Here is a 27,775-nt window from a genome sequence, read left to right on the forward strand (position 1 = left end):
CGCCGGCGGCCCGCGGCACCCCCTCACTCTCGGCGCTTGGGGCCGGCGCAGCCCGGGACGAGCGGGGCGCGGGCCTGGGAGCGGTTCTGCCCGCGCGCTCCGTCCCCCTCCCCCCCGGACGGGCGGGCGGCCGGGGGGAGGGCGGGCGGCGGCGGCGGCGGCGGCGGCCCGCAGTATATATCTCCGCGCACCCCGCCAGGTCGCGCACAGCGCCCCGAGCCCAGGCGCCTCCCCGCCCCCTTCTCGCGCTCCGCGGCGGCAGCAGTAGCAGCAATATGGCTGTTGATGGGTGTTCGGGGTGGTGCCGGCGGCGGGAGGAGCTCCCCCGAGCCCCTGCGCCGGCTGCCCGTTGCTAGCTATGGCAAATGGTGGCGGCGGCGGCGGCGGCGGCGGCGGAGGCAGCAGTCTTAGAATGAGCAGCAATATCCACGCGAACCATCTCAGCCTAGACGCGTCCTCCTCCTCCTCTTCCTCCTCCTCCTCCTCCTCCTCGTCCTCGGTCCACGAGCCCAAGATGGATGCGCTCATCATCCCGGTGACTATGGAGGTGCCGTGCGACAGCCGGGGCCAGCGCATGTGGTGGGCTTTCCTGGCCTCCTCCATGGTGACTTTCTTCGGCGGCCTCTTCATCATCTTGCTCTGGAGGACGCTCAAGTACCTGTGGACCGTTTGCTGCCACTGCGGGGGCAAAACGAAGGTAACGCGCGCCCCGGGCGCCTCCTCCCTGCGCCAGCCCCGCCGCTTCTCGGCGTCCTCTGCAGCCCACCCCCTTTGCTCCTCAGCGCGCCGTGCCTCCTTCCACCCTTGCCTGCATGCCCCTCGCCGTCTTCCCTTCCCTCCGCTCTCCCGGCGCCCGCCAACTGGGGCAGCGGCCGGCGCACCGAGGGTGAGGAATTGCCCCCAACGGATGCGCTCTGGGACGCGGACGCCCCATCCCGACCTTTTAATTTATTATAGGGTTGTTTGCGGCAGCGGCTGGGGCCGAGACTGGGTCGCGCGCCGCTCGGGGCCGGTGGTGCGGAGTTAGGGAGAGCCGACCAGGCGAGCACCGAACCAGCTGGGGGCCGTGGGTGAGCTTTCCGCGCGGCTCACCTGCCTGGGCTGGGCTCCTTGTGGGGGGCGAGAGGGAGCACGTCGACTCACACTTTAGAAACCTGTTGGGGAGGTGGAATCAGAAAAGGAAAATCCTACGGGCAAGGGAGGACCTCTTTTGGAACTAGGGAATCCCAAGGGAGGAACATGACCGGAGGGCGTGAGGCACCTGGAGGGGCGAGAGAAAGTTGGGGAGTAGCATCCCACTTTTAGAGGCAATCCGCGGAGGCTGCCGCTTTAGGAATGTAGCGAGGTGGCAAGCCTGACATCCCCTCCCTCTGTGACTCTTAGATATTCTCCTGGAACTGACCCCCGCTCCAAGTTCTTCGGCAACTGTGTTCTCGCCCCCAGGCCACCGCCTTTAGGTCCGCGAAAATGCCACCGCCAGCGTGGCACTGGAGCGGGGGGTGGACCACCGAGAGCCGGCCAAGGCCGCGGTTCTCACGCGAGCCTCCTCCCCGACGTTGTTGAGGTGGCTGGATTTCGGCTATTCCTGGCGCAGAGACGCCCACCAGCACCCAGGCTCGCTACACCTTATGCACGGTTGCTAGGCTGAATGCCTGGTCTGTCGCGTCGTGTCCCTAGAGATGTCCTCTCTCCACCCCCCCCCTCCCCCGCACTGGCTGAAGGTGCGGGGGCCAGCTTTTCATAGAAAACTGCAGAATAAAAAAAGAATGGAAAAAAAAGAGTGACCGAGCTGCTTTCTGTTTAGACCACGTTTTAATCTAGGGGTCTAACCAGTGCTAGCGTATTCAGAGGGAGGGGGGATCAGAGAGGGACAGCGAACGGTGCAAGGTAGAAGCAGATCTCGGTGGGAATGCTCACGTCTTTTCTAATAAAGTTAGTCCGAGGACCCCACAAACTTCCACAGGGCACGGCAACTTGTAGCAGCCTCCTTAATTGCTTCTGAGAGGGAGCAGGGAAGACAGGGGCTATAGGTTACACACAAGGGTGAAAAGAAGCTCTCTCTCTCCTGATCATTAATTATACATCCTGTCGGGTACTGGGGCTCAGCTGTGTTTTGTGGCAGCACATTTGTGTTTTGGAAAATACTGATGTGTTGGAAATAAGGGAGAAAAATAAAAGCCATCAGCCGATCCCTCCTCCTACTTCTCTGAGACCTCCAGATGTTAGCCAACCAGTTTTCTCTGGCGTTACCTTCCTGGCCATAGCAGTTTCTCTTTACTTGTCAAGGCGGAAGACCACCCACATTCCAGAGAAGCCAGCAGGTTATACAAGATCTTAACCCTGAGACCCGCCCCCCAGACCTGGCCCCTTGCTGAGCCCTCCTGACTGGGCGCCTGTTCATGTTGTTGACGTTGTTTAGTTGCTAAGTTGTGTCCGACTCTCTTGCGGTAACCCCATGGACTGTAGCCCGCCAGCCTCCTCTGTCCATGGGATTTCCTAGGCAAGAATACTGGAGTGGGTTGCCATTTCCTTCTCCAGGGGATCTTCCGGACCCAGGGATAGAACCTGCATCTCCTGAACTGCAGGCAGATTCTTTACCACTGAGCCACCTGGGAAACCCACGCTTATTCATAGAGTCTTCTTATTCACTCATTCCCCCTCCTCTGCCTCCCCAGCAGTCTTCAGTCTGGGAATGCTTTTCCTTTATGGAGAGTCTGTGACTACCCGTGGGGGAAGAAAAGAGTCGTACAAATCTCAAATGTTTTCTAGACTGATTTTAGTGAACTTTTAAATGACCTCCTTATCTTTCAGGAACTGGGCAGGCTTGATCATACTGAGAAGCTTTTTTTCAGTGAGTGAAAATAAGTTTCAGTGTTTTTGTGATCCTGGGGTTTTAAATGCAGCTTCTGAAGTCTTTACTCTAGGAGGTACATTAGTGCTACTGCAGTGCCTGTGAGGAAATGCTGATTGGATATTTCAAGCAAAGAGTCTCTTTCCTAAATGATGACCAAGCATAGCTTCTGTAAGTTTTCTCAAGAAAATAGTTTTTTGGCAACAATCGTTAAAAAAGAACAATCCCTTTATATCAAGCTATATTTTGAAGCTCCAGTGCGTGCCAAGCTGACATGACCGGAAGTGTCTACAAAGAATCAGCCTGGAATGAGAGATGCTTGCAGTTGGTTGGGAAGATGTGAGGCCAGTATAGAGTGAGATAGGGTTACTTTTTGTATCTTTTAGAGTCCTTTTTAAAAACATGCCTAGAATCACTGGCCCCTTGATTTGCTAAATTAAACAAGTATGTGTAGCCATCTCATTTTGCCCAATAGTAGTTAGTTAGGCCTTTTATAAACTTTTCTTTCTACCCTTGAGGTCTGTATTTTTACTGCAGTCTCTCGGTTGGTTTTTTTTTTTTTTTTTGTCCTTCATTCTTGTTGCTTTCCAAGTATTTAGTAGTTGTCAAGATGCTGTTCAGAAGAATGCACTTGGCTTCAGTTTGGAATAATTATTTTAGTGCTGGGCTTCCCATGCAAACCAAGGCTGCTTTTCCTCACTATTCTACCAGCCCTCAGATATGTTCACCCTTATCCTGATTTAGCCCCAAGATGGTCTGACCTGGTGCTAGGGTCTTTTTCACATCTGAAACTCTAGGGGAATAAGCTTCAGCTGGAGCTCTGGAATCACAGCATTTGGCCTCTGGGACTGTACCATCCTTTTTGATCAAAGGAACCTGAAACTGGGTGTACATCAAGAGGCATCTCATCCTTAGTCCCTCTGACCTCCGAATCTCAAATAGTGAATGACTTCACTGTTCTGAAAAGAGTGGCACGTGGCTTCTTTAGGGAACAAAAGACAAAAAAGAATCCCGTTTTCTCGCTGTTTGGAACTTGGGCACAGTCATTCTGGTACTATATTCTTTGCTGTACTTTTTCACCTCATGATCTTTTTCTCTGATGGGTTTCGTCAGAGCCCTCCATTCATTTGGCTGTGGTGTGTCCAGGTCGAAGCCAGCCACAGACTGTAGTGAACAAGGAGCTGCTCTGGCAGCCTCAATAAGGGTGTGACCTTGAAGGAGTGGTTTGAGTCTGTCTGGTCTCTGTCCTGCTGTGTGAAATATGGGATTGAATTCTGTGAGTGCTAGTGCCTCTTCCTGCCCTGGGACTCAGTGGAGGACGGTAGAAGGAGATGGTGATCTATGGGTAAAGTCTCTAGCTCAGGACACATTTTGTAATTCTCCAGCTTCAGAGCACTTATGTGTCTTTATTTCCACCTTCTGCTCTTCCTCCAGCCCACAGGCTGCTTTGCTTTAAATGCCTAGGGAAACTGAGGCCAGTTTCCTACGGTGGTGTGATTTGCTGGGAGGGGGCTCACATGGCCAGGCATAGACTCACCCTGTTCTCCATGCAAGCCATCCTCCTCGTAGAAGTTTGTGTTCGATCAAGTCTGGTCTGCACGTAATGAATTATGGAGGTATTGTCTCCATGGCTGTGTCTGAGAAAACAACACGTTTTCTCTGTCAGGCTCGTGACTGATATAAACATCAGATCCCATTACGGCTTGGTGATTACCCAGGGTCTGGCCTGGTGCATCCAATCAGGGCTGGAGCTTTGGAGCCTCAGAATTCTTGATTCCAGATTGGCCCCGGTGCCTCATCTCATCCTGGAGATTGGCGGCACTGGCCGACCTTCAGGTGCTCCGCTTTGATGGCATCACTTAGGCTGGCCTTGGAGAAGCGCTCAGGTCCCAGGCACCGGGGAGCTGCAGGTGACCTTCCTTGTCCTGAGAGCTTTTCCTCCTTGTTCCTGGCTCTCCCTGTGGAAATGCACGCTTCCAAAGAGACACTGCAGTCAGACAGACCCAAGTGCAAATCGTAGAGCCCGCGCTTGTTACCTGGGCATCTGTGGCTGGCAGCCCTGTTAAGCTGTTTGTCTTCACCTGTAAGAAGAGCGTGATGATGCTTCCTTTGTAGGTTTCTTATAAGGAGGGCCAATACTGGGTATATACCACCCAGGAAATGCCTGTCACTTAGCAGGGCTGTCAATGGGAGCTCTCATGGCTTCACAAGGTGGCGAGTTTAAAATTTTCTCCTTATGTCCTTGAACTTTTGACCCTGGAAGGGCACTAACTACAACAAATAGAACTTTTGAACCAAAAGGGACCTCTAGACCCTGAAGTCGATTGTCTTTGGGTAAGCATCCAGTTAGGGGTCAGACTGAGGTTTGGATTTGTGACTCTTGGCTGTTGCAAGTCTGGCAGGTGGGGAGGGGCAGCCTGGGAAGGCTCCCTGGCCATGGATGTGGATGTGGAGGACAGCTTGGCAATTTGGCTAGTGCTTTGATGGTGGGGAAGAGAGTGATGAGCCTCGTCATCGTGTGGCTCCAGGAGCTGCAGACCTGGAGCAAGTGAAGGGTTTGGTGGCCATGTGTGGCTGTCTAGTGTCCCTCGAGAAGGGATGAATTCCACTCCTGTTATCCCCAGTCCAGTGCTCACAGACCTGTTCCCCTGAGGCTGTGACAGTTTCCCCACCAGGGTGCCCTCTCCCCAGACCAGCTCTACCCTGATGGTCCCCAGAGCCGTATTTTCTCCAGTGTGTTCTGTGGAGCACATGCCCTTGAATTTACCTTGTGAAACAAAATGGAAAGTCAGGACATAGCTGACTTTCTGACGTAGCTGTCATAGCTGCAGGCCCTTGGAGAGTCACATCTCAGGTTGGGAGAAGTTCCGCGGGAGAAGAATTGGGTAAACTGCTCTTGGCCTTACTCACTTTGAGCAGCTCAGCCTAGGTGTCAGGGTCACTGGATAGCATCCCAGAGTCAGCCTGTGACCTTCGGCAAGGACTTTGCCACTTTGTACCTTAGTCTCCTCATCTGTACGCTAGGGATCGTCGCAGAGCACAGCCCCTTGCGATAGGTACTCTAGGGGACCCCACTTTATAGCTTTTCCTAGGAGGATACCAGTGACTGCGAACCATGTTCTGGCCCTGCTCCCGGATGCCCAGGGGCCTAAAGAGCTGCCCTAGTGTGTGGCCTTGGGGAGAAAGAACTCCCAGGGCGAGGATCACTAGGGCCTTCTTTCCTGTATGGGGACATCCTCTGTGTGGCTGCTACAGGGAGTTCTTGCTTTGGGTCTCTCTCTGGCCAGGGCGAGAGGAGCCTGGTGCTGAAGCAGTCAGGTTGGTATTGGATTACAGTGCCAGGACCTCCTTCCCAGTGTGGGCAGCCGGGGTGTCCCTGCTCACAGTGGCAGTGGCCGTGCTAGCCTGTGAATCACAGTAGCCAACACCATCTTCCTGGGACGTCAGAGCTGTGGTGCCCCTGCCGGGATGCCCCTGTGGTTCGCATGAGAGGGGCCGTGTTGGTGCTGCAATGCCACAGCTCCTGGAGCCCTGCGGGGACCCCTTTTCTCCGCGAGCCCTGTCTGGAGGTCAGGCAAAGTTGGTCTCCCACAGGACCTCTGACCTCCCAGAGCCTTCCTGTGCATAGCAGGGAGCAGATCAAGAGAGTGTTCTTTTATGAAATGCTTCTTTTCTTAAAAAAAAAAAATTATTTCTTTATTTGGCTGTTTCAAGTCTTAGTTACAGCACATGGGATCTTCGCTGTTCATTGTGGGAGGTGAACTCTTAGCTGCAGCTTGTGGGATCTACTTCCGTGACTGGAGATGGATCCTGGGTGCCTTGCACGGGGAGCGCAGAGTCTTAGCCACTGGATCAGCAGGGAAGTCCCTGAAATGCATTAGGTGGAACGCTGATGCTGGGCACATGGAGAAGGGTGCTCAGGGGGCCCAGCCTCGGAGGCAGGGTGTGCACTCTGAAGAGGAGGCTCCAGGGCTGTGCAGTTGGGGTGTCAGATCTCCTCCTCCAAAGGCCAGAGGGAGCATCAGTCTGTTTGCTCCCGGGGCTTCTCGCACCTTAATATGTACACGAGTCACCTGGAGAACTAGTGGGATGCAGATTCTGATTCGGAAGGTCCAGAGTGGGGCCCGAGACTCTGCATTTCTCATGAGACACCCATGCTGGGCAGGCCACTCTTTGAGAAGCAAATATCCGGTCCGTTCCTCAGTCTCCGGGCAGTCCCTCTCTGAAGACAGGGCTATTTTAAAATATGGAAATTCCCATTTCCTCAGCAGTGGGAAGGGATGAGAAGAGGAAGGTTCACTGTGCCAGGACAAGCGGCTCGAGAAAACTTGGCTCAGGCCTGTTCGCCTTGCTGCAGTTCAGTCTGGACCCTCACTGCTAAAGCTGATTGTCGGCGTGTCTGCACCCAAGGAACCCACAGCGCCCTTGGTTTGGGCTTGGGTCATGGTGGCCAGGGCAGCGTCCTGCAGATGTGCGGGGTGTGGTCCGGGTGTCGCCTACAGGCTCTCCCTCGTGCCAGTGGGTCCCACTGCAAGGGGTGAGACTTTCCGAAGTCCAGGATGGCAACTCAGCCAAACCACCCTCTTGCAAAATTAAAGGCTCATGGTGGAGCGGGGGCTGCTCTGTGGTGAAGCTCTGGGAAGCCAGCTGCTGGCCAGGCCCTCCGGACTGTTTGAAGTCGGCGGGCTTCAAAACTGCAGCCTGATTTTCCATAGAGACCCCGGGTGGGCCTTCCCAAACCCTCTCACAGAGGGCGCAGTGTGAGAGGATTGGCCTCAAGACCTGATCACTGAGTGTGGAGAGATGGGTGGCCCTGAGTTCCTCCGCCCTCTGGGGGTACTCCTCTGAAATTCCAGCAGGAGCCTTTGGAACTAGCTCCTTTTCTCACCCTGCTGGGGTGAGAAGGCCTTAGCATGATGTCTGGCACACAGTAGGTCCTCAAATAATTTTTTTTTTTAATTTGGCTGCACTGCACGGCATGTAAGATCTTAATTCCCCAACCAGGGATTGAACTTGCATCCCCTGCCCTGGGAGCATGGAACCCCAACCACTAGATCGCCAGGGAAGTCCCAGTCCTTAGATAAATCTTATGGTTATTATTACTGTTGTTTTTGCTTTTGTTCGTAGTAAGTGCATCCTGTGTTCCAGGAACCAAGATAGGTGCTAGAAGAAAAATAAGATCCAGTCTGTTTGATGGAGGGGAGGGAAAAATTCAGTTATCTTCTTATGAGTACACACGTGTCTGGTCTCTGAGTTGCCTGCAAACCCGCCTGAGGGCAGGAAGAGTTGTGTAAATATAAGCAAACATGTATGTTGGGTGGGTCCTTTCCACAGTGGTTTCAAGTGGGCATGAGGGGAGCTGTGTGGGAATGTTATAGGTACAAATAGAGTTTGCTGCTCTTTAGGGTAATTTCTTAGAAGCTAGGGAGAAACTCTGAGTGAAAGAGATGGGTTTGATTCAGTGACAAAATGATATTTGAGTCACTTCTGAATTTTAAGTTTTCATGCCACCCTGGTCTCCCCTGACCAGTGGGTAACAAGGATTAGTTCATGATGAGCACTTGTTCTTGAGCTGCATGAGTCAGGCAGGGGATGGAAGGACAGCTTCAAAACAATGGCTGCCTGAAGATGGGCTTTGCTTTGTTTGGGACATTATTTGGTGATTGTCTTTGGGGCATTGTGTCTAATTGCCAGTTTGGAAATGTAATTGGGACTCCGGGTCCAGAATGGATCTACTTAACATCGTCAAGCTGAGCCTCGGAATCATCTCCATATAAGATCTCATTACCTGGGTGACTAATGTTTCTTTACATGGCCCAAAGAGAAATTATTTAAAACATCTCATTTACTTTGTATTCTTTGTGCTGCTTCACTGGCCTCCCAGTAAGCTTTTCCAGGGGACCAGATCCGGTTGACTGTGGGCCTTTCAAAGGTAGTTAACAGGAACTTCCATGTTCCTCCCTTCCCCTCTTTCTCCTGCTCTCCATCCTCTTCTGACTTCCCTTCTTCCCTAGTGGTTCCTGCCAAGTCCAGGAGCAGAGGGACTAAAGTTTGCAGGTTAGTGGACAGCAAGTAAGGGCTTGATCTCTCAAGTTTAGAAGCACGTGGGATTGTGACGTTGTAAGTATAGAAAGGTACTTTGGGGCCGGGTTCCTACCTCCTTTTCGGCACCAGTGCTGGGAGCCCTCTGCCCCATCTTTAGAGGAGACAGGGGTGTTCATGGTCTTCTGAAGTCACCATTCCATGGGAGCACGAACCCACCATCGAATGGAAAGGTCTTTCTCCTTGCACTAGCTGCTCTTTGCTTCTGCGGTGTTTCTGGGACATACAGAACACGTCTTGGTAGGTGATGGACTCTGGATTCAGTCCAGTCCAGAAAGGCCCAGGGCTGGTTTAGGTTTAGGTGTCAGCAGTGGTCTTGAGATGTAGAATTCCCTTGACTTCTGTTGCTACCATGCAGACCACCTTCTTTTTCTTTCTCATGACTCTCTGGTCCCTCTTCCCCAGAAGTGGTGAGGTTTCCCCATGTCCTGTTCCCCAGAGTTTGCACTAAAAAAAAATTTTTTTTAGAGATTTATTTACTTATTTATTTATTTTGGCCTGTGGTGGGTCTCTGTTGCTCCTTGTGGGTTTTCTCTAGCTGCGGCAAGTGGGTGCTGCTCGTCGTTGTCGTTTGCAGGCTTCTCGTTGTGGCGGCTTCTCTAGGCACACAGGCTTGTGTAGCTGCATCTCCTGGGCTCTAGCGTGTAGGTTCAGTAGTTGAGGTGCGTGGGCTCAGTTCTCTGTGGCATGTGAGATCTTCTCGGACTAGGATTGAACTGGTGTCCCTTGCGTTGCAAGATAGATTTTTAACCACTAGACCACCAGGGAAGTCCCTGCGTTGGGTCTTATTGGACGCTGCGGGTGAGGGTGTGGCTGTCCCTGAGCCATCAGGTCACCTCCTTGTCACTGGATCGTGCCTGGCATTTCCAAAGTTCAGCTTCTTTCAAAGTTTAGTGCTGGGCTTGGCTGAGAGCAGATGTGATTTGGGGGTGATGCCAGGAATCCAGATGTGGAGTGTGGATCCTTTGTTAAGCACAAGTTGGACTCTGCTTTCTAGGTGTTGGCTAGGATGGAGAACAGACAGCGATCTTGAGCCTCTTTTTGAAACATTTAAATACAGCTGCTTCTAGAATTGAAGATGATTCCTCTCCGACTGCTCATCTTATCTCTTCTCCTCTGGGCTTCTCTATGCCACTGCTGTCATTCTCCCTATTTTGCTGAGCAGAAACAAATCAGAGCAGAAAGACAGCATGCAAGAGGGGAGGGTGGAGGAGGGCAGTGGGGAGCAGGAGATGCTCACACAAAGAAAAGTAGAATTTCTCTTCTGGGAACTGCAGGTTAGATAAATATGTAATTGGATGGATTTTGTTTTTAGTCCCTTCACCTTTGTCTTAATGAATAAATCATGATAAGTGACCTCACCTCCAAGGTGTGCAGAATGATATAAAGACCAGTGGAAAGCGTGCTTTCCCTCTTGGAAGAGTTTAGCTTTTCAAGTGAGAAGTTCCCTCTGATTAACTGCTAATGTGAGGTGTATGTGGCCCTGTGACCCAGATGCCAGGGTTTATAGGGTTTCTGGGGGCTTTTCTTCTTTGTGCACCTGTTTACGCAGGAGCAGGGTTCTTTTCTTTGGGACAGGATGCTATATGAACTAGTTTTCTCTTTACTTGACTTTGGAAAGTAGACTTTTTGTGGCTCTGGAAGGGGAAAAAGTAGATGGACAATGATTAGCAAATGAGAGCTCAGAGATAAGGGCCCTGAGGCTCGGAGGAAAAATCTGGAAGATGAAAGGGTTCATCCAAGTGCCGGGGATTTTCATGACCAACATTAGCTGGCCACTGCTTAATACATTGTTTGCCTTCTTTGTGCATCTGGGAACGCTTTCCTCATAGTGCTTAGCAGCATTGATTTAACTGCTCATGAATTATGACCATTTCTCCCATAGATTGTGGCAGCCACAGCTGACCAGGTGGTAAGATTCTTGAAGAATACAGGAATGGTGTCTTGAGCTGAGCCCATCAGAGAAGTCAGTAATTTGCCTGTCTTAAAGAAATCCATTTCTTAATGTTCGTGTACTACCCTGTCTTCTCCATAAGATTTCTTTTTCAGTTTGTGTTTTGTACTTTTGTCCTTAATCCTGAGTATGTATATATTCATTGTAGAAGATGTAGGCAGGACAGAGAGGCATTAAAACAAAAAGGGATACCTCATTCCCATCATGATGGCTACTATGTCAAAATCCCAGGAAACAGCAAGTGTTGGTGAGGATGTGAGAAACGGGAACCCTGGTGCACTGGGAATGCAGGATGATACAGCTATTATGGGAAATGTATGGTGGTTCCTCAGAAAAACTGAAAATAGAACCACCACGTGACCTAGCAGTTCTACCACTGGATACATATCTAAGAGAAGACATGTGTGTGTTTCTGTTCATATCAGCGTTGTTCATGATAGGTGGAAACAACCCAGATATCCAAAGATGGATAAATGGATAAACAAAATGTGGTACATACATGCAATGAAATACTATTCAGCTTGAAAAAGGAAGGAAATTCTGACGCGTGCTACCACCTGGATGCACCTCAAGGACATTACGCGAGGTAAAATAAGCCAGTCATGGAAGGAAAAATGCTGTGTGATTCTGCTTATGTGAGGCGCCTAAATTCCTAAAGACAAAAGTAGAATGGTGGTTATCGGGGTGGGGAGGTGAGGGACTTGTTGTTTAATAGATGTAGAATTTCAGCTTTGCAGGATGAAAAGGTTCTGCATGGTAATATGAATATACTTAATATTGCCAAAAGGACCTCCCTGGTGGCTCAGATGGTAAAGTGTTTGCCTACAATGCGGGAAACTTGGGTTCGATCCCTGGGTCGGGAAGATCCCCTGGAGAAGAAAATGGCAACCCACTTCAGTACTCTTGCCTGGAAAAATCACATGGATGGAGGAGCCTGGTAGGCTACAGACCATGGGGTCACAAAGAGTCGGACATGACTGAGCAACTTCACTTTAATATTACCAAATGATGTACTTGAAAATGGTTAAGATGGTTAAGTTTATGTCTATTTTCCCACTGTTAAAATTTTTTTTAAGAAAGGAAGAAAATCCCTCTAAACCCCACTTCCTGGAGTTTGTCACCATTATCTTTGAGCACATTCTTGACCGTGGTGCTCATGTTTGTCGGTGGGGCAGCTGATATCTTTCCTCCGAGGTCTGGTAACAGGCAGTCCCAGGAGAAGTTTCCTGGCTGGCCTTGTTTGGTTCTGATGGTACCCACAGTGAGAGCAGAAGGATGGACCCAGCAGCCCTCTTTCTGCCACTGAGTCTCGTTTGATAGTGTGTGAAGTTAAAGGACACTGGATTTTTTAATTTTTTTGCCTCCGTCTTGAGGCATATGGTAACTTAGTTCTGGAACCCATGCCCCCTACATTGGAAGCACAGAGTCTTAACCACTGGACTGTCTGGGAAGGGCGTGTGTTTTTGATTTTGACATGTAAGCAGCTGTGGTATCTCAAACAATTCATTGTCTCTGAGCCCTAGTTTTCTCGTGTGAAACATGCTCTCTGATTCATTTCAGAGAGATTTCAGTAGACAGCTATTTTTTTTAATTAAAAAAATTTTAATACCCAAAACATTTTTTATTGGAGTATAGCTGGTTAACAGTGTCGTGGTAGTTTTACGTGAACAGTGAAGGGACTCACCCATACATACACATGGATGTGTTCTCCCCCAACCCTCTCCGCCATCCAGGCTGGCACATAGCATTGAGCAGAGTTCCGTGCACGATACAATAGGTCTTTGTTGGTTATCCATTTTAAATACAGCAGTGTGTACATGACCCTCCCAAAGTCCCTGATTATCCCTTCTGCCTGGCAACCATAAGTTCATTCTCTAAGTCTGTGAGTCTCTTTCTGTTTTATAAGCAAGTTCATTTGTATCATTTCTTTTTAGATCCCACATACAAGAGACGTCATATGATATATCTGCATCTCTGTCTGACTTACTTCACTCGGTATGACACTGTCTACGTCCATCTATGTTGCTGCAGATGACATTATTTCATTCTTTTTAATGGACAGCCATTTCTTAAATCGGATTTTAGAGCTATCACTTTTACCTGATAAAGAACCTAAGATTAACTTACCCAAGGCAGTGGGTCCAGGGAGCAGGTCTGGTTCCTCTATGAATCCCCAGAGTGAAATTTGATTGACCTGTCCCCAGAACATCCATATTGATTTTGATGAGGTGGCATATTTAAGAATTACAGTCTGGGGACATAGGCCCCATTGGAAATACCATGAAACTTATCATTAAAAGAAAAAAGAGTCTGAGAAATAGGTTTTTGTGACTGTGCTGTTACTTCAAATGACATAGCCACACTGTTGTTGAAGTTTTAGTTTTAATTTCTGGTGTGGGGGAAAGGCTGAAAAGGTCTTAGATTATAGTTGTTGCTGTTGTTCATTCGCCAAGTTGTGTCCAACTCTTTGCGACCCCATGGACTTAGATTACAGACTAGACTATAAACAGTCCACTATGATAGACTGGCTTTGTTGAGGTTGGGAATAAAAAGAAACATCTTATTAGAGAGGAGGTCATGCTTACTTTCTTGCTTTTCCTTAACTCACCCCAGAAGACAACTCCAAAGCGAGAATGTTCATCTCAGTTGTATTCCACGGCATTCCAGTGGCCAAAATCAGGGATAAGATGACCACAGTGTCTGTGGCAAAGGAGAGAGTGTCCGATTGAGTCAGTAACTTCTGAAATGCCACCCCTCCATCATAGCCAGCACATCAGAACCTGCTGAATAGTCTCTTAGGTTATATAACATTAATCAGATTATGCTACCAGGGCCATGTATTAAATTTTAACTTGCCACAGATACATTCTGTTAATACTTCACAGATCCACAGAGTGCCAGGTAGTGTGGGGGCTTTATCGACAGAATTGGTGATGATGTAGGACTTGATGAGGCCTGGACAAAAATACTTTCCTTAGATTTTCTGTTATATTTTAACTTTTATTGGAGGGTTGCAGGCATCCTGAAAGAATTTCTTACAAAACTAAAAAACTGAAGACTGTAGTTTTTTTTTTTTTAATCTGTAGTACTGAATAGTTGATTTCTGGCCATGAGCCAGTTAGGACAGAGATTTTTTTGAAAGCTCTGGAAGCTTTTCATTTTCCAGTGACAGGTGATGCAAGCACTCTGTTTTTAATTGGACCCTTCTTTAAGTCAGGAACTGAAATGTTATCATGCAAATCTCTCCTGAGTTGCATGGAAACTAATAAAATCACGAAGGTTTCTATTTGTACTCTATGAACACAGACTGTAATGAAACTGAAGCAGCTATCTCCAGGGATGATGCTATTTAAATGCTAGGCAAGGCTTGACAGCAGTTTTAATGGTGAAAAGAAAAGCCAGCGTGAGAGCCCTCCCATTCTCTCCTCCCCGCCCCACCATGCCTGTTCACCCCTGCCCTTCTTTGCTTCCTGACCTTGGAGAGATTTGCTCAGAACAGAGACCTGTCATTGTTAGTACATCCTGTCTACCACCTGTTGTAGAAAACAGCACCTGTTCTCAAACATTCTCTCTTGGTCTTTTCTCTCCTTCCTCAGACATTGCATTGACCTCCACACTTACCAGTGCTTTTGTTTTGCTGAGTCTTTCTGTGTGAACTGGGGTGACTGGCTTTTTAGGGATAAATTTTAAGAAAGTTTTTAAAGTAGTTACTATAGCATCAAGCACTCCTTTAAAATTCCTTATGTTTATTATGTTGTTTAAACCTCAGGACAGTCCTGTGGATTGAACATTTTTTAAAATAATTAATTTATTTTTGGCCGCTCCAGGTCATGGTTGCTGCACACGGGCTTTCTCTAGCTGTGGTATGCGCGCTTCTCACACGTGGAGAGTGTGACCTCTAGGCACGAGGGCTCAGTAGCTGTGGCTTAGTTACCCCGCAGCATGTGGATCGAACCCGTGTCTCCTGCACTGGCGGGCGACTCTTAAGCCCTGGACCGCCAGGGGAGTCCTGGAGAGAACCTTTCTGTGATTCCCACTTTGCAAATTAGAAGACTGAGGCATAGAGAATGCAATTTTCTGTTTCTTTTTTGGGTGACAAACTTTGAGCATTTGTGTGCCTGGTGGTTCCTAAGCTCTTTATATTATTTAATCCTCGCCACAACCCATAGACAGAGGCGGTGTCCTCATCCTCGCTTTACAGGTTGGGAAATAGGGACGTGGAGAGGTGGAGTGACTTGCTCAGGGTCACACGGTAGTGAGGGCCAAGCCAGGTGTGAATCCAGGCAGTGGGCAGGGCAGCCCGTGTGTCCAACCCCCGCACTGTTCACCTACAGGCACTACCCCTGCAGTGGCGGGTGGGCCCTGCTCCGCTCATGCCTGCCACATATCGAAGGAAACTTTGAAGACCTAGGACTGAAGAGAGGATATAGAATGTAGAGAGTCAGTCACCGTCCTTAGATAAAATGTGAGATTCCCCTGGACAAGTTCGGAAAGGTCTATACTATCTGGATAGAAACGACCCTTAAGGGTTATCTAGTCCTCTGACTCTCTCCTTGTCTTGGTTTCCCTTGCTGGTCAGTGGGCTAAGCACCTTTTCTCTACCCAGCAGGCAGGTGTGCTGTGGGCAGCTGTGCGTGTTGCTCACTGCACAACTGCAGGGCTGCGATGACATTCACACCTTGGAATAGGGCAAATATACCATATCCCTGTCATGAGGTGTAGGTGGAGGCATCGAATACATATTGGGGCATTTTTCTGATTGTCAGTCTTCCTGGAAGTTTCGGATAAAAACATAGTTTTAATATTAACACATATACAGGAGCTATTAGGAGTAGGATGCAGAATTCAAATGTATTTTAAAAAATCTTGACAAATGGGCAGGCATAGAGGTGCAGATGTAGAGAATGGACTTGTAGACACAGAGGGGAAGGATTGGGTGGGATGAATTGAGAGAGTAGCGTTGATGTGTATGCCCTGTGCTGTGCTTAGCTGCTCAGTCGTGTTGAACTCTTTGCAATCCCATACACAGTAGCCCGCCAGGCTCCTCTGTCTAGGGGGTTCTCCAGGCAAGAATACTGGAGTGGGTTGCCGTGCCCTCCTCCAGGGGAGCTTCCCAACCCAGGGATCGAACCCAGGTCTCCCACATTGCAGGCAGATTCTTTGCCATCGGAACCACCAGGGAAGCCCAAGAATACTGGAGTGGGCAGCCCATCCCTTCTCCAGGGGATCTTCCCAACCAGGAATCGAGCCGGGGTCTCCTGCATTGCAGGTGGATTCTTTACCAGCTGAGCTACCAGGGAATATAAACTAGATAGCTAGTGGGAAGCTGCTGTGTAGTACAGGAAGCTCAGCTCGGTGCTCTGTAATGACCTGGAGGAGTGGGGTGGGGCAGGGATGGGAGGGAGGCTCAGAGGGAGGGGATCGATGTGTACTTATAGCTGATTCACATAGTTGTACAGCAGAAAGTAACACAACATTGTAAAGCAATTTTACTCCAATTAAAAAATAAATTGAAAAAACAAAAACAAAACCCCTTGAGAGTTACGTGTGGGAAGGGCAGGGGCACTCATTCAGGAATGTGTGGAGGACTGAGATAGTTTGACCCCCACCAGCAGAGGCTTCTCAGTAGACTCTGAACCAAGCATCCTGATGTGGAATGATGCCCTACATGCTATTTGCTCATATCTCAAGCTCTGCAACTGTGTTATTAAAAGAAAGGAAATTCTATGAAAAGCAAATAAATATCTCTGAATTCCCTGGCCTGCTATAAATAAAGTGCATTTTGAATGTCGATGGGCCAGAGAATTTAATCTGCACACTCAGAAGGAGGTAGTGGTAACTTATTCAGTGGCTGTGAATCTTCCCTTGCCTTGGAAAGATCGATCCCTTGCCCCCTTCACTTCCATGGCCTGAAAATACATTATTGTATCACATTATGGATTTCTTTCTAACCACTGGACATTGTGGCCTTGTGCCTGCCAAACCCCATGCACAGAATATTTGGTAGCAGATAGGAATGGGTCAGTCCATGAATCTTTATCAGTGTGACCATTCTTTTTCCAGGGATGCAGGGTTGTGTAAGACATAATTTCCTCCCTGGCAGCACCAGTAGCCACATTGCATGGTTCTGGGGTACCATTCCCATTACAATCATGAATGATGCCCCTGGAATTGTGGACTGTGCAACTCACATGTCCATATGTGTGACTTTTCTAGGCATCTGGCTGAGTGAATATAATACAAGTGAAGTTAAAAACGCAGCACGAGGTCCACAATTCTTAAAGGCCAAACAAGTATGAGAAACGTTAAGAACCCGAGAGTCCAAAAAGGTGGACAGCACAGAGAATTGGTCGGAGTGGGGGTGGCCAGAGAGAGTCCGCTGGGGCTGTGGGGTTGTGAAAGTGGGCCCAGCCTGCCCATCCCGAGGCCTGGCCTCCAGGACAGGCTGCTTCTGTGACTTCTGAGCACTGTGACATGGGAGGCCTCCCGTGCTTGTTCTTAGCATGAGCTTTGGAGAAGGGTGAAAGCTTGGGGGCCTGCCCTTGTGGGTCTGTGGGCAAGGAATAACAGGACCCCGAGGATTTGGAAAAGCCCTCCGTTGCTAGCTGTGCTATTTTTAGCTCCCTCCTGCAGCCTCTGCTGTCTCCAGGTGTCTGTCAGCAGAGCATCCTGTGCCTGTATGGAAAACGGCTGTGGGAGTCCAGGCTGGCCGGCTGGGCGGAAGCAGTCTTGCTACCAGGCCCGGTGGCCGGGCCGGGCCTCAGAGGCTGGCAGGCTGCTACGGGGGCAGTTGCGTAACTAGCCTTTCCGCTGGTCACGGTGCTGCTGGCTCTGGGTGAGGAGGTCAGGCCAGAGTAAACAGGTCCACAGTCCACTGCTCCTCCCCGAGCCCCAGCATGTTGGGCACACTCACGGGCCTGGTGGTGGGCTGGTATGGGCAGGAGCTGCTTTTGCTCTAGAGCTGTCTGGCCATGGCTGCAGAGTGCCCAGGTCTGGGCCACCTGCCTGGACTGGGAATGGTGGAGGTGGCCTGGCCCCATCCATGGCTAGTCCAGATGTGGTAGAAGGCTGGACAGTAGCCTCAGAGATGGTCTACTCCTTCCCTTCCTACCCTCCACGCTGCCTCCCACATCCTTCAAGCCTGGCTCATGTGCTGGAAAGCTTGCCTTCCTGGGAAGCCTTCTCTGCTCGCCTGAGTCGAGGCTTGGTCTCTCCACTGTTAGCTCCACCTTGTCCTCTGTATCCTGTGTGAGCATCATCCATCGAATTCTCCCTGTGGACAGGGCTGGTGATTTTCCTTTCTTTGAACTCCTGTGCCTCCTCCAGGTGGTCCCAGGGAGTGGGCAGCAGGTGTTGGCTGATCAATAACAGTGTGGCAGCTTGTCTTCAGAGAAGCTCCCAGTAAGCCATGAGTCTGCTGTTCAGACTCTTGGGTAGTGCCCCCCGCCCCACTTTTGAGACAGGACTGGCTCTGTGACTTGCTTGTAATCAGTAGAATGTGGTGGGAATGGTTTTGCTTCTTCTAAGACATGGTCAGAAGCACCCTTGCAGCTTCCCTCGTGGCTTCCTGGAGAAGGAAGCATACAGGGTGATACTGGGTATCACACACACTGTGGAGCACTCCACCTGCTTCCTTGGGTTAATCTTCCAGGAGAGGCCGTGAGCCTGACTCAGGCTCATGCAGAGTAGCCTGACCACCCTGAGAGTTCCATGCTCTGAGAAGAGCAGGCCACTTGGAGAGACCTGGGGATGTCCTGCCGCGTGGAGGGAGAGAGACTCTCCAAGGAGCACCAAGGCACCAGACATGGTGGGCAGAGTCGGTCTTGGAAGTAGATTGTCCAGCTCCAGCTGACATGAGTCAGAGCTGAGCCAGCCAGCTCATCCTCCCTGAGTTTCTGACTTATCCATCATAAAGAAAATAAAGTGATTATTTCAAGCCACTGCATTTTCAGGTAATTTTTTTTTTTTTTTATCATAGAACTAAATGACTGGAACACGTAACTATGAAGGGGTGATCGTTCCACAGACTCTGACTTTTGCCCTCTCTCTGGGTTGCTCTTCGATTTCTTCCCAAGCTCTCTGCACCCAGACATAGAGGACTTCCTTTGCTTTGCTAAACTTTCTGTGTCTATACCCTTGGGCCTTCACAAACGCCGTCCACTCTACTTGAAATTCTCTTTCCTTGGCCTCCATCTCCTGTTCATCTAGTGATGTGCTGGTACCTGTTTAACCTCCAGGAAGAAAGCCTCAATTTGTAGCATTTGTCGACACATTTGTGGCATTTGTCAGTTTGTAAATATTTCCACCATGGCTGATTCCAAGATAATCAGCATGGTGGCGCAGAACAGGAGGCAGGTATGTTGTCCATATTATGTGTATGTGGAGACTGAAGCTCAGAGAGCCTTATTTCCCTCTGTAAATCATGGGCAGGCGTGGATTCTGGTCTGCTTGGCCTCAGGGACCATGGTCTTTCCGCTGCCCTCCGCTGTTGTCAATGGCTCCCCACTCCAGGACTCTTGCCTGGAAAATCCCATGGATGGAGGAGCCTAGTAGGCTGCAGTCCATGGGGTCGCTAAGAGTCGGACACGACTGAGCGACTTCTCTTTCACTTCTCTCTTTCATGCACTGGAGAAGGAAATGGCAACCCACTCCAGTGTTCTTGCCTGGAGAATCCCAGGGATGGGGGAGCCTGGTGGGCTGCCATCTCTGGGGTCTCACAGAGTCGGACACAACTGAAGTGACTTAGCAGCAGCAGCAGCCACTGTTGTCATGAAGGACGGAGCCCGTCATGAGCACAGCCTGCTGCTGGGCTGTTCCCTTTCTTCTAGGCTAGTGGTTCTTCCATTGCTCCTTTGAGTTACTGCTGGTCCTTCCTCATGCTTTTCACACCTAACCAGTCACGGATAAACTAATTTTTCTCTTTGACCGTATTACTCTATCTAGATTCTTTGGTCATGGAAGCACTGAACTAAGAGGGGCCTGTGCGTCCATCTTGAGGCTTGATTAATTCTGTGTATAAGACTAGGTTTGCCGCTGTAGTGAGCAACCCCAACATATCGAGGGCTTACTATAGAAGTGTATGTATTGTTCATATAAAGTACCACTGACAGTGTGTGTGGGGCTTTGGGGGTTGGGGTAAGGGACTTGTTCCAAGCAATCCTTCAGGGCTGGGGCTTCCCTGGTGGCTCAGAGGTTAAAGCGTCTGCCTCCGATGCGGGAGACCCGGGTTTGATCCCTGGGTTGGGAAGATCCCCTGGAGAAGGAAATGGTAACCCACTCCAGTATTCTTGTCTAGAGAATCCTATGGACAGAGAAGCCTGGTAGGCTACAGTCCACGGGGTCGCAAAGAGTTGGACACGACTGAGCAACTTCACTTTCACTTCCCATTTTTCTACCTCCCCTGCCCCTCCTCCCCCCCACTCCACAGCTTGTGGAGTCCTAGTTCCCTGACGAGGTATTGAACCTGCGTACTCAGCACTGAAAGCATGGCATCCTAACCACGACTGCCAAGGATTTCCCAGGGTTGGCTCCTTATGTCTGTGGATCTGCCATTTCAAAGGGGCGCTGAAGGTCTCTGCTGAATCCTCTGCACCCATCTGACAGATATGGAATGAGAAGTAGGGATTGTGAGGTGTGGTTGTGTGAAAGTGATCCTGGAAATCATTCCCGTCACTTCTGCCCACATGGTCCATTGGTCAGAACTTTCACGTGGTACCTTAACTGCAAGGCATCCTGGGATATGTAGTGTTCCCAGGAGGAGCAGGAAGTGGATTTGGAGAGTGCTCAGCTGCCAGACGGGGCTCCGGGGTGAGGGTTTTTGCTGTCCGCAGCTAGCTCTGCCATAATTAACGATGACCATGACCCAATAACCACTCTGGGTGTTAATACTGAATATTAATACTCAGTGTTAAGATGGAATATTCAGAATAAAAATACTGAATATTAACACAGGGTGCTACTAGGTATCACTCACACTGTTGAGCACTTTACCTGCTTTTTCTCACGTGATCCTCTCTAAAAGCCCGTGTTGTAGATGTTACTACCATTATCCTCATTTTGTAGCTGAGCAAACGCTGTGGCTTGCTGTGGGTATAGCATGGGCCCAAGGGACGTCACTTAGGAAGTAGCAGGATCTGATCTGAACTCAAAATACTCTGGCTTCAGAGTGTTAAGTCTTAGCCACTTCTTCCCCTGCTCTGGGATTCCCTCAGCTCTCCTCATTCTTGTCCCTGCCTTTATCTTATAAGTTATTCTGCTTCTTACACACCTTCAGGAACAAATGGACCAAGGGGTTTAAATGCCTCCTCCCTCCAAGTTCCAAAGAAAACAGAAGAGAAGGCCATCTCGACTGTCCCCAGGTGACACCCCTATTCTCCACCAGAGTAAGGGGTGGAATGGCCGGGCAGGGGCCCTGATGTGAAAGGACTGTCTTCTCAGCTCTCTCCTGCTTTGAGTATTATTTATACCTTGATGGGGCTCTTTGATTGGAATATCAAAAGCAGAAGGGGCATGGATGGCAGAGGCTGGTTCCCCGGTCCCTTGGCTCTCTCGCTGCCCCATGGTGAAACGGGGCAGGAAATGTCATTTCCCTTTGGCCCATTCCATCCAGTTCAGATGTCACGTTTAGCAGAGTGAGTCCAAAAGTTCACTGCTGAGACAACAAGGGATCCAACATGAGGAAACGTGAGTGATGTGGCTGCTCTTTTAAAACTCAATGGGCCATAACACACGTGTTCATCTGGGCAGCATCTCTTGTTCCAGTTAGCTCGGTGTAGTTAGCAAGAGCGTGCCATCTGGAGCCAGACTTCATGGGCTCAAATCATAGTTTTGCTCCTTGCAGACTTAAGAGATCTTTTATAAATTGCCTAAACTCTCAGAGCCTCGGTTTACTTACCTGGAAAGTGGGACTAGTAATAGTTACTTTATGTAGTTGTTGGGAGGATAATGTGTGTTAATTACCTAAGAGTAGCGTCTGGTACAAGTGCTACATAATTGTTAGTTAATATTGTTATTTCACTTTGGTCACCTTTGGGAGACTGACTCTTCCTGTTACAATCACCTTCTAGGTGGTAACTCCATTTTCCAGAAGGATGGCTGGCATGCCTGTACTCGTGTTGGAATGTAGTGAAACTGAAGCCTGGGACTGTATGCTTTCCATCTTTGCATCTGAAAGTCCTATGCAAAAGTTGCCTGAAATATCATTCCCATGTTGAGGACTCCAAAATGACAGGGTCTTTTTTATGTTTATCTCCGTTTCCTTAGTAACCTAGTGTCCAGCATCACAAAATTCTTCTCGAATAAATGCAGAACTGAAAGAGCAAATGATTTCATCCTTACTTGGAAAGTGAAGGTCTCTCCTTGGGAACAGGCTGGTGATAGCATCGGTACATTCTTTTGAGTGTTGCTGGGGTGACATCTCTCAGCATTTGAAAGTCAATTTGATTTTAGAAAACTGTCCAAGGGAGTTTGCAGGCAAGTATAATGAATAAGAGAGGAAGCCAGTGTGGGTAAGGTATTTTTGGTCCCCTAAATGTGTAATTGTGATTGCACATAAGAATCTGAAAGTTCTGAGTGGTGTGTAAATTACCTCTGTAGGCGATTTCCAAAGAAAAGTTCTAGAAATGCTTTGAGTATTGGCAGCACTGAAGCCAATGTATCATTCCCCTACCAGCCTCCGCACCACAGAGGGGAAGCACACGTTTTGAATGTTGACTTGGTCTCTTTAAATGTAGCCTTGGATTTGGACAAAGGTGGGCTTGGGTCCCAGCTCTACCTTGCACTAGTGCCGTAGCTGTGGCCAGTTATCCTCGGCAAGCTCACTCTCTTCTGCAGTAGAATGTGAATACAGAGAATACTTGCCATGTAGGGTCTTTTGTGCAGGTTAAATGAGACGATCACCTTGAGCTCCTAGTGCCTCTTAGGTGCTTAACAGATGGTTCCTGCTATGATGAGATGGAGTGCTATTTTGACCCCTCTCCTCCATCAGTAGCCCTGGATGAGGATGCCAGAAAGATGAGGAGGCAGAGACCCTTAGAGGGAGCATGGTAGCCAGGCGCCAACAGTGAGTACCAAATGAGAGTTGGATGAGATGGTTCTGTGGGTCTCTGGTGCTTTTGTAAGGATTTGGCTTTGGCTTTAAGTGTTCTGCCCTGCACCAGCCCCTCCCTCTCCTCAACCTCAGACAGATGGAGATCATAGCAAAGGGGAGAAAAGAGATGGAAGGTGTTGGAAGGCCCAGAGGTGCTTCTTCCAGAAGGCTGAGGGTCTGCGAAGAGGCTATTGAGTCTGTAGGCCCATCTCTTTTCTGTCCTGAGCAGCCTTCTCATCCTGTGAATGCCCTCAGGGGCCCAGTGGGCTGAGAATGGACAGGAGATCTTTGGGGCTGTAAGGGCCCTGAAGAAGGCCCTTCTCCAGCCTCAGCTTCCTTGCTGGGGTTACTTCTTATTTTTCTCTCTTACAGTGTTGCGTGAGTTCCTGCTGTACAGCAGAGTGGATCAGCTGCATATATGCATATAAGCCTCCTTTTTGGGGTTTCCTTCCCCTGTAGGTCAGCACAGAGCTTTGAGTAGAGTCCCCTGTGCTACACAGCAGGGTCTCACTGGTTATCTTTTCATACATAGAATCAGTAGTATATGTATGTCAATCCCGGTCTCCCAGTTCATCCCACTCCCTGCCCCACTTGGCATCCATACGCTTGTTCTCTATGGCTGTGTTTATTTCTGCCTTACAAATAAGATCATCTGTGCCATTTTTTGTAGATTCCATATATATACTTTAATATCTGATATTTCTCTTTCTTCTGACTTATACCAGGTTTACCTGTTCTTTGAGTTTCTTCCATCAAGGAACATGTATTGCTGATCCACTGAGGCAGGCCAGGTGCCTGATTTAAGGTTTATGTAACATCTAATATTTGTCCTGGGACTTTTTCCTCCACTGGGGATTATGTGTTCTGAAGCATCAAAAAACATCCTCTGTACACCAAGCTCCTCCAGGAAAACTTCCGGATTGTCTTTCTTTCCTCCTTCCACCCCCTCTTAGCTCAAGTTGATTCTGCCGCAGTCCCTCAGTTAAGCAAATGGTTTCTTCTTTGGCAACTTGTCCTCTAAGGGGCTGGGCTCTGAAGAGGATCCAAGGGTATCCCTTGTGGTGGTGCTTCCTTGGGGGAACCCACAGTAGGTGTGGGGCTGAGTGAGAGACAGACATGGGTGCTCTTTCCTCTGCTTATGCGGTGAGATGGGGAGGGCCTGGGATTTGGGACCCAGGACCTGGGCGCAGCTCTTGCCTTCCCTGCTGATGGGCTCTGTGGTCCTGGCAAGTTGCTTTCTCTAAACCTTAGCTTCCTTGGCTTGTAAGGTGAAGACCATGGAGAAAGTTCTACCCGGCATGTGAGAACTAGTCAGTTGATAGTGGCCACTGTGTTTAGTGTGGATCCAGGTGGAATGATGTCATTTAGCCAAAGCAGATACATTCAAACCCACCATCAAGTCACCCTACACAAAGTGCTGAGTTAGGTCCGGGATGGAGACCAGCCCTGGAGAATTATACATCGCTTCACTTGTCCAGCTCTCTGGCTAGATTGTAAGCTCCTAACTCTGGATCACTCAGGATTTGGCAGGTGCTGAGCTATGAACTTCACTTCCCTCTGTATCCCCAGAACCAAGCACGCAACCTGAGACAACACGGGCACTTGGTGGAATTTGCCGAATGAATGAACACAGGGGCATTCAATAGACTCTTGTTGATGAATTGACTAATAGTCCACACTGGTTACATTTATATTTTGGGCACTGAATCTCTTTGTTGTCTGCGGCTTCTTGAGCACTGAGGGTATTTAATTATCCCTTGAACCTTTCAGGACACCTTCACCAGGACGAGACCCGGCGTGCGTCCAGGCCCCGGGCGGTGGCAGGGTGTGGGTGCAAAGGAAGCCTCTCCCCACCCCGCTTTCCGGTGGCTTGGCCTGGGGTCCTGAAGTGTCTCACGCCCAACTTCCCCAGAAGAAAAGGTGTTTTGTGTGTTCCGTGTGTCTGAGTGTCAGACGGCAGCTTCTCTCCTACAGACAGTCTTGGCTTATGTTTGGTAAAATGACAAATTCGTCCTTTTCTCCACCCTCCCCGCCCCCCGGCCCCATCTCCTTCTTTCATTCCCTGTGTGAAGGGACCTCTGTCAGGCCAGCCACCAGCTCTGGTGAGATGAGCCAAGTTCCTCATCATACTATGCCGAACAGAATTACCGCAAATTGGACAGAGAAAGCAATTTTAGCTTGAACACAAACATCCTGTCAGAGAACAGAGAGATGATAATTTTTGTTGCACACGGGGAGTGACAGAACAGAGGAGAGTTGAAGCATCTATTTATGCTAATTAGGCCTTAGGTGTGCACTGAGGTTGCTCTGTGAGCTGGCCTGTAGCCTGAACCACCTCCCCTAAGGAATCCATGTTTGGTTGGCCCAAATGCTCCCACAGGCTTCCTGATTTGCTGTTAGCCCCACTGGGTCTGATTTTAGACAAAAGCATTGTTTTGGGGCCTGATTAGCTTTGAGTTCTGTACGTAGGCAGAACATGTATTGGGGAGAGACACGGAGCACCCCAGGTAGGGCTGCTCCTGGGAAGTTTTAAACCCTGCACTGTGACTGGGAGAAGGTTGGGGCAGGGGCCTTGCTATTTCTTGACAGCTTGAAATGCATTGCCTTCTTAGCTGGCTGCCTTGCCTCTTTGTTGTAGTTCAGTCACTAAGTTGTGTTCAACTCTTTGTGACCCCGTGGACTGCAGCATGCCAGGCTTCCCTGTCCTTCACCATCTCCCAGAGTTTGTTCAGACTTATGTCCATTGAGTCGGTGATGCCATCCAACCGTCTCATCCTCTGCTGCCGTCTTCTCCTCTGGCCCTCTATCTTTCCTAGCTTCAGGGTCTTTTCTAATGAGTCAGCTCATCAGGTGACCAAAGTATTGGAGCTTCAGTATCAGTCCTTCCAATGAGTATTCAAAACTGATTTCCTTTTGGATTGTCTGATTTGATCTCCTTGCTGTCCAAGGAACTCTCAAGAGTCTTCTCCAGCACGACAGTTCAAAAGCATCAATTCTGCGGTGCTCAGCCTTCTTTATGTTGCAACTCTCACATCCATACATGGCTACTACATCTTAGCTGATAAAATTCTCACAGCATCCTTGAAGGGCGGGTGCTGTTCAGGAGCTGAGACTCAGAGAGGTTGATTCACCCCTCTGGGGTCACACAGTTGTCCCTGGAGCTGGAAGACACAGACCTTGAGAGCTTCCAGTCCTGTTGTGTGGGACAAAATTCCAGACCATTTGAAGTTATTCCCACAATAAACAATTACTATAAGCCTTTGCCTCGTGCAGTGGATTCAGAAATAAATCAGCCCCAGGTTTGTCTTACTGGGAGCAAACAGCCTCTAGAGGACTCTTCATTTTCATTGTTTTGTTTGGGGCCAGGAGCTATGTCAGAGATGTGTGCAGGGCAAGGTGAGGAGGCAGGGACTTACTCTCAGTGGTGTGAGAGGAAGGCTGTCCCCACTAGAATGTCACATTTGAAACATGCCTTGAAGGATGAGAATCAACTTTCACTTTTAAAATTGAGGTCTAAATACACACAGGGCACACACAGATCTTAAATATCGAGGCGGCTGAATTTTCAGTCACATAAATACATACCTGTGTAACTACCAGTTCTTGGAAGCGAGAACCCGTCCTCATGTTCTGTGTTCAGTCAGAAAGACGAGAAGCCGACCGTGAATTCCTCTGCGGAATTCAGAGGAAATGGAGCTCGATGATCCTTCTCAAATCCGGTTTCCATCATAAGGGGAGGGAAGATGAATATTCATAGATCTTGGTCTCTTTCTGCACCATTTGCATTTTGCTTTCTCTGGATTTGTGGCTTCCCGCCTGCCTGCCCCTGGGTTCTGAAGAATAATTGTTTCATGCATCACATTCTTAGTGCATCGGGGAGGAAAAGAGGGAAGAAGAAAAGAAATTAAGGGAAGGGAAATTGACTAGACTCCTTGAACAGTTTAGCCAGCTTTGTGCACGTGTTACAGGATCTGCTGTCTCTGGCCACATTTGTGGACTATGTGCCTTGTCTTTGGGGCTTGTGGTAATAAGACCTGCTGCTGAGCCCTGATGTGTGGTCTCCTCCATATGTTCTTGGGTGGGGTATGTTTGGATCTGGCCCTTGTGTTGGAGCAGAGAGAGCCAGGAGCCAGGAGAAAGCCACTGGGACTCCCGTCTTCTTCCTTGACCACGTTTAGCTTTTACTGTAGAATCGCTTAAATCATGTAAGGAGGCAAGTGCATGCTTGACTGTTTTGCAGACTTTGATCCCCTCTGTTGGAGTATGGTAACGTGCCTTTTTCTTCTCTCATCCTCCTCCCCGTGCTCACCTGGTCCTGTCACCCCAGGAGCGCTTGTTGTCTGCACTCATTTTGGCATCTTTGGTGAAGTTGTCTGTGGTTTGCCATCACAGGGACATGGAATTGGATTATAAGGTGATAAGCCGATATCTAGTTATAAGCCAATAGTATTCATCTCTAGACGTCTGGGTGAACATCGACCCTGGTGAATAGCATAGGATATGTTTAGAAAAATAATCACAGTAGCTCACACTTTTGAGACCTTGCTATGTGCCAGAGCCAGAATGAAGGACTTTATGTAGCTGAGTCAGTTATGAGGCTTTTGATTTCTAGTAGCAGAAATGACAACTTTACAGAAATGCTTAAACATTTAAGGGACTTCGTTGGCTCATAGAATTTAAGGGACTTCAGGTGAAGTGTGATCCAGGGGTTCAATGATGTCTCCGAGGGTTCAGTTTCTTTCTGTTTCTCTAGTCTACCTTCTGTACAAGTGGCCTGATC

General features: G+C 49.1%; 1 protein-coding gene across 18 annotated transcripts in view; it reads left to right on the forward strand.

Moving 5' to 3' along the window:
• The first annotated feature begins 122 nt into the window (after positions 1–122).
• The window catches only part of KCNMA1 (potassium calcium-activated channel subfamily M alpha 1), a 773,098-nt gene continuing 745,445 nt past the window's right edge, over positions 123–27,775 (forward strand). For 6 of the 18 annotated variants that reach the window (XM_040242340.1, XM_040242327.1, XM_040242328.1 and 3 more), the window contains exon 1: positions 136–697. In XM_040242340.1, coding sequence (XP_040098274.1) covers positions 359–697 — 339 coding nt within the window. In that variant the 5' untranslated portion in view covers positions 136–358. Of the gene's footprint in view, positions 698–957; positions 1,071–1,383; positions 2,473–27,775 lie in introns of those variants that run through there. The other 12 variants (XM_040242330.1, XM_040242331.1, XM_040242332.1 and 9 more) reach the window with 6 other exon arrangements.

Source organism: Oryx dammah, unplaced genomic scaffold, assembly GCF_014754425.2.
Source record: "Oryx dammah isolate SB20612 unplaced genomic scaffold, SCBI_Odam_1.1 HiC_scaffold_6, whole genome shotgun sequence".
Lineage (NCBI taxonomy): Eukaryota > Metazoa > Chordata > Mammalia > Artiodactyla > Bovidae > Oryx > Oryx dammah.